The sequence below is a fragment of the Petromyzon marinus genome, unplaced genomic scaffold (assembly GCF_048934315.1).
Source record: "Petromyzon marinus isolate PM22_M1 ecotype Great Lakes invasive population unplaced genomic scaffold, UKy_Petmar_22M1.pri1.0 PM_Scaffold_1, whole genome shotgun sequence".
In the NCBI taxonomy this organism is placed as follows: domain Eukaryota; kingdom Metazoa; phylum Chordata; class Hyperoartia; order Petromyzontiformes; family Petromyzontidae; genus Petromyzon; species Petromyzon marinus.
Window position 1 is genome coordinate 2,646,621 of NW_027423057.1, and position 7,113 is coordinate 2,653,733.

Genomic DNA, 7,113 nt, shown 5'->3' on the forward strand with positions numbered 1-7,113 from the left:
TATGTTTTATTGATTAATACATCTGTACGGTGCTGACCAGCATGGGGAAGTATAGTCAAACACATTCCCATGACCGACATGGTGTGAGGAGGCGTTGTGAGTTATTTGTTTTGAATATTGACTCAATTTGAAGATGAACATTTGGGTGCAACGAGTTTCTTCATTATCTTATGATGAAGAACGTTGCCATGTTGTATGCACGCTTACCAATCGTTTATTGATGTATACAATGTATCATGGTTCTATTTTTTGACTTTCTATTATCATTCTAAATATTTTAAACGTGATTGTGGTATGTTCAATAAGACCACAGGTGTTTACCTTGCATATTTTTGTAGTTCTTGATTTGTTTACAATAGAATCTCAATTTCTTATTTTCATCTTGAAAAGCATCCACTGCACGTGTGCGTCCGTCTGCATGCGAGGCGCCTGTATGTGCGTCTCTGTACTCAATGCCCGTGTCTCCGCATTCTTATCTTGTCTCCCTCTGCATGTTCTGCCTTTGGCTATGTACATCTCTCTCCACATGCACTGTCTTTCCATAATGTGTCCAAATTTGTATGACTTGCTTGTGTCTTTGTGTGTATGTCTCTGCATCTGTAATTTATTTTCTTGTGCCTCCTGCCCATGTCTATAGTCTCTTATCTCTCTGTACAACTACATGCTCCGTGTGTCTGTATGTCTGTACCTGTCCTCATCTGTACGCTGCATGTGTCTGTGATGAAGGGATGCCCACCTATGCATGCACGTGCCTGTGACACTGTGCCCTTCTGCCCGTGAGCAGCTAATGGCACACTCGCAGGCCATCAACAGCCTGCAGGTGGAGTTGGAGGCAGTGCGGTGGGGCGAGCGCGAGGAGCAGCTGAGGCGTGAGCACGATGCGACTCTGCATCTGGCATACATAGAGCTGGCCGAATATCGTGCATCACATATGCACGAAGATTCAGAGTACGACGCTCACGTTGTGCACATCACGGTCCTCCAGAAGGTGAGGCCTCCACTCTCGCAACAGCCACCCCCCTTCTTGCAACAGCAATGTGTCCTGCCCAAGCCCACTTATTTTCTCAATATTTTGGATGAATGCTAAACAATTTATTAATATATTCAAATTACATGTTGTAATTACGTGTAATTTAGATGCTGCCCGTCTCCGCCCGCAGGCGCTGAAGGAGCGTGACGAGCTGCTGCGGCGCTCAGAGGCAGACCTGGTGGCGGCGCGGGAAGAGGCGCGAGAGCGCGGGACTGAAACCGAGCGGCTGGGCACCGAGGCCGCGGAGCTGAGAGCGAACATGCGCGACCTCTTTACCAACCAAGAGGTGCAGCAGACCGAGGTGGACAACCTGCGGCATGAAGTACTGGAGCTGCAGCAAAGACTGCAGGAGGCTAACGCTTGCTGCGAGGAGACCGGTGGGTAGGGGCCTGTGCTCCAAAATCTTTCTGAATCCACGGACCTATTGAACACTAATTTTTGTCGAGCACTGTGCACCAATAACTTCTTTTTACGAGTTAAAACGAGTAATTCCTCGTTTTTACTTCATTTCCCACGTGGACCACTTCCGCTGTCTAACATAGGACTGCACTGGGTTTACTAACTGCTCTCTCACTAGGCCCTTCCTGTGCATATATTATTATTCTGGACCCTGTGTTTGCATGCAAGCTGGTGAATAGGTCTGAGGGACCTCAGACCTATTCTGTCTGCTACTACTCCCGCTGCTGGTACTCTTCCTCCTGAGCTGCTGCTCCTTCTCTGTCTGCTGCCACTGGTGGCTGTACTGTCTTCATCGCCATGGTTTTGTGTCCCTTCCGACAGGCAATTCTCTGGAGCAACAGACGGACTTTCTCAAGGCCGAGCTGGGAGTCTCCAGGGCAGAGGAGGCCGCGAGGGCACAGGAGGTGGTGCAGCTGCAGCACACACTTCAGCACACGGATGCTGAGATGGAGTGCATGCACGGCCAGATCGCCGGGCTGCAGCACCAGGTAACCAGAGCCTTATGCGGCAGCCCCCGCACCTCCATGTGTGTGCATGAGGCCTGTCCTCATCGCCTGAGCAGTGCACCATCGCATGTTCGAGAATGTTTTTTTAGGTAAAGTCACGTAGAAATAAGAAATAATAAAATTAATAATAAAACACCAAAGAATAATTCCTGCAGTCACGAAAGCTCCAAATTCAAGTTTCATTTCGATTTAAAGCTTTCGTGACTGCAATGATTCATCTTCTTTGGTTCTTTCGGTAAAGTCACGTAGAATGAGAATAAAATAATAAATTGATAAAATAAAATAACACAATAATATTCTCACGACGTTTCGGCCACAACAACCTGATGAAGGCCGCTTGTGTTGTGGCCGAAACGTCGTGAGAATATTATTGTGTTATTTTATTTTATCAATTTATTATTTTATTCTCATTCTACGTGACTTTACCGAAAGAACCAAAGAAGATGGTTCAAGTTTCATGTTAGAGAATGGTTTGCAGAAGCATAAATCACATAACTACTTCTGAGAAATATTTAAGTGCCCTCTGGTACCCACACAATAGGAGGAAATACTTTGATATCTGCCCTGCTATGGAGAGTAATGAGTAATGTTCATCACAAAACAGTCTGATCTTTGGTTTTCAGAGCTGGAACTTAGCTCGATTTAGTGTAAAGCCGACATTGTTTTCATGGGCTTTTCTGTGAAGTCATTGATGATCAGGCTGACATCATTAACTCACTGCACATGTGAACCTGGCTTAATCACAGGTGGCTGAAACCTGAAGTGGTTATATAAGTAATATGGATGCAGCCAGGAAGGCAGACAGCCAGAATGGTTTTTTTTTCGAATGTAGTATGATAATGCATTTCTATATGGCAAAAGGTATAATTGTGACCACAGGATCGGTCCTCCCCTCATGGCTCTTAATTTTGTCTGCAGATAGGTGAATGTTGGATGAGGTAATTACACTAGACAAGGCAATCCCTGACTAGGCCTTTAACTAATTCACTCCCTCTCATAATTTGTCATGATTCAGAGTTGCGAATGTATTTTCTCACATTTTAATACTTTCAGTTAGAATGAATACAATTTAATTATGAAGTCAGCTGCAGTTTACAGGACTTTTTCTAAAATGTGATTGGCTTGCATTTGTTAGAGAAACAATATAGGCTTGCAGACACACAGCTATATGCACACCACAGAGTTTAAATGACTTAAGTGGTAATTATTTATCTGTTTGCAAGCCGGGCTTAATTACAGCTGGGTCTTTTCCAACCCAGAAAATATTTCCACATTCTGCACACCATATTCAGTATACTTCCCCAGACATGAATCCAACATTGTGGAACGTGTGCGTGCCTGTAGCTGAAGGAGTCGGAGGGGCACGTCCAGGCACTTGGGATGGAGAAGGCGCAGCAGCAGGACGCGCATCGGAAAGAGGCCTGCGAGCTGGCGACAGGGCTGGAGGAGGTCCGGCTCACCCTTACCGATGCTTTTAAGCAGTTCGAGCGCAACTCCAAGAAGGTATCGGCTCGCAAGGGCACGCGTGGTGAAGCCGCGATTGGCACTGAAGAGGGGCGCCACGGTGGCGAGATGTTAACTACCTCGCCTGTATGCAGGAGGTTGTGGGTTTGATCCCAACCCCGACACCTGTATATTTGGAGTTTGCATGTTCTCCCTGTGGTCACGTGGATCTTTTCCGGGTCCTCCGGTTCTTCCTCCACATTTAGAAACGTGCGTTTAGATTCTATAGCTGCAATACATTTCCACATGATAAGCCACTTCGTTGAACTTTCATTTGTGGGCAGGTCGCTTCTGAAAAAGAGCTATATAGTTCAGTAGGCCTTAGCTGGTAAAATAAAGATAATTAAAGTTTGAGTTTTAAGACATTTGTGGCAGCGTTCACAAGAGGAGGAGACCCTTGTGCGGCGAAATATTTATGATGATATACAACGTATTAATTTACTGTGATGAGCCTTCTGCACTCTGAACCAAGCTGTCCGAGTTTGATTACCAACCATGGCTAGCATTGGTGGCCAGTGAAATCTGACCCAGTCTTGGGTGTACCACTTCGTGCTGACCAGTGTGATGAAGTATGATCAATTAATTCCCATGACCGGTATGGCTCAGGGAAACTTTCATCCAGCAGTATCACAAAAACACATTCAGCGGTGGACGGATCATGGCTGTTCATGATGATGATGGTGATGATTACGATGGTAAAACGAACGTTGCCTGTATTAAGGCTCAGGAGGACGAGGACACAATCACTCGGCTGAGGGAGGAGCTCAAGGCGAGCAAGGAGGAGCTCGCAGCGAGTGAGGCGGAGCGCGCCAGTGCCCAGCCGGAGCTCTCCACCCCCCAACAGGGACTGTCGGCGCTGCAGGATCAGCTGACCACGTCCCAAGCTGAGAATGAGGACACTCTGCGTCAGGTAATGCTCCCAGCCTCGTTCCCACGGCCGCTGAGAACCCAGGCTCTCCTGGCCCCGGAACGGCCCAGGTCTGACCGTGACACAGCACTTGAGTCGTCAGGCTGTGTAGGGTCTGACCATCTGCTCCCCTCTGCTACGTGCATGTCCATGCCCTCCCTGTCCTGGTTTGGGAAGCGATTTTAATCTGACCTTTTAATGCACATTTTGGGTTACTTAATCCATATATGTGGGCTTTTATAGGCGTAATCATGGGTTGTGTGCATGATGGTCTGACAAGATTGGGTGCATCCTGGGTGATTTGGTCAAACATGGGGTATGGACATCTGTGAAAAATATTTTCACAGCTCATCAGACTCCTCCAATATGAATAAAGATTCTGGTTCTAAATGTGTCTGTTGTTGCATCTGTATGTTCTACAATAACCGCACACAGTCGTTAAAATGCTTTTCTCTGTCCCTCTGCCTGTGGCCCAAGCAGCTGTTCGAGAGGAGCCAGGAGCTGGGATCCCTGCATGCGGGGATTCTTTGGTATCAGCGTATGCTGGCCGAGCTGCACACAGAGCTGGAGCAGTACCGCGAAAACGCACAGATCGGACACTCACAGCTGCAGCATTTGGACATGCTGCGCCAGCAGAGCGAGGCGGAGGTGAGTACACTGCATTCGCACGTCGCAGACAAAGACTCCCCGTGTAGCCTTAATAGACTGTTGGGGAAAGTACTGTTAGTGAGCAGCACCTATGAAGGCCGGCATGGCACACAAGGGGGTGATTGGCCAGCACCATGCCTCGCTGCCTTTGTCTCTCCAGTGGTGGTGTTTACACATCGCACCAGGTACTCATTTGAGGCTGGGTCGATCTAGGGGACGCCCAGGACCGGTTCACATAATCGTCACTGGTGTTGGCCATGAACGGGAATCGAACTCGGGTCGCCGCTTTCGAAGGCTAATCGCTACACTACTGCTCCCCACACATTCACTTTCATACACATAGACACGTGCGCGTGCACACACACACTTATAGGCATACACTTGCTCCAAGCGCCATCCTGAATTATTACATGTCGCGGAGGATTGCTCCACTGAACAAAATAGTGACGCGGTTCAATTTTCAAGTGCAAGTTCGCGTTTAAAGTCAATGTTATAAAATATATATTTGATGGAAGCAGGTTCGTAAGTGCAGGTGTTTGTAAGTTGAGGACTGCCTATATATACACTTATTTTTCACACAGATGTGTATATGCGCACTGGGTTACTGAGCATCCTCTGTTTAGGGACTGTACCACATTACAATCCACCATCCCACCTCTAGTAAAAGTACCTACTACTACTAGAACATCTGCTCCCCTCTGCTACGTGCATCTCCATCCCCTCCCTATTTTTGGTTGGGAGGCAATTATAATCGGACATTTTAAAGTAGCTTTTGGGTTAATTAATCCATATATCTGGGCTTTTATAGGTGTTATCTTGGGTTGTATGGATGGTGGTCACCCATCCAAGTACCATAAAAGTTCAACCCTGCTTTTCTTCCAAGATCTTATAATATTGGGTGCATTCCGGGTCATTTGGTCATAGGTGGTGTGGTGTATGGACATCTGTGAAAAAGAGTTTCATAGCTTATCAGATTCCTTCATTTAAAATAAAGATACTGGTTCTGTATGTGTTTGTTGGATTTGTATGTTCTTTAACAACTGCACGCAGTCGTTAAAATGCTTAGCCATGTCCTTCTGCTGCCGTTTGTCCGTGGCCCATGCAGCTCATCGAAAAGAATGAGCACCTGGGATCCCTGCAGGCGGGGATTTTGGGTTACCAGCGTGTGGTGGCAGAGCTGCACGCTGAGCTGGCGCCATGCCAAGAAAACCTGCAGAGCATTCACTTTCAGCTCCAGGATCTGCAAGTGCTGCACCAGCAGAGTGAGGCGAAGGTGAGCAAGTGCTGTTAGCGAGCACCTATGAAGTCCGGCATGGCACAAACGCAGATATATACAGTAATACCATTATTTACGCCGTCCCGTTGTACGTACTTTCACTATTAACGTACTCAAGTCATTGATAGCCAATCGCATGTTATGTACTGTGGTACCTTGCCATAGCGTACTTGAGATTTACGAACTTTACTATAAAGACCCAAATAGTTTACGCTGGATGGCGACAGTAAGGCACCAGATGACGCCCAAGCGTTTGCATCTCTGACTACAGTAGTCACTTTCATGTGTACATGTGTAGTGACTAACTCAGAGACAGTAAGACTTTTAGGCGCTTCTTTTATTTAACGAGCACCATTGGGATAATACAGACACCCTACGTGGGTACACACTATTACCGTTGCTGGCCTATACAAAACACTAACCATCTAACACTGACAGCACTGAACGGAGACAGCGAACACCTATCTAGCAGCGTAATATCGAGTGAAGACGGCAGCGACGATGGCGACAAGACGACAGCGACGAGACGACAACGACGATGACGAGATGGTGACGACGACTATCTTATATATACGAACAGCACGACGAGGATCCCACTTCCAGCAACAGCCACAAGGTCCCTCACAGGGGCCCTTCTTATACTCTCAGCGTGGCCTCGCTCCGCCACGGCCACGCCCCCTCTCTGGAACCTACTAGCGGGTTCCCGATGGCCCCCCCTCTGTGACCTTTCCCCTAGATGTCCCCCTCTCGTGTCTATCGTGGCCTGCTGACGTGGGTACTACCA

At 47.5% G+C, this 7,113-nt stretch overlaps 1 protein-coding gene across 1 annotated transcript; it reads left to right on the plus strand.

The window, feature by feature from the left end:
* Positions 1 to 737: 737 nt before the first annotated feature.
* LOC142922506 (uncharacterized) lies at positions 738 to 2,337 on the plus strand. The gene is made up of 2 exons (XM_076063316.1): positions 738 to 1,407; positions 1,811 to 2,337. Exons 1-2 carry the CDS (start codon positions 1,077 to 1,079, stop codon positions 2,086 to 2,088), a joined length of 609 nt encoding a protein of 202 aa, XP_075919431.1. The 5' UTR covers positions 738 to 1,076; the 3' UTR covers positions 2,089 to 2,337.
* Positions 2,338 to 7,113: the final 4,776 nt, after the last annotated feature.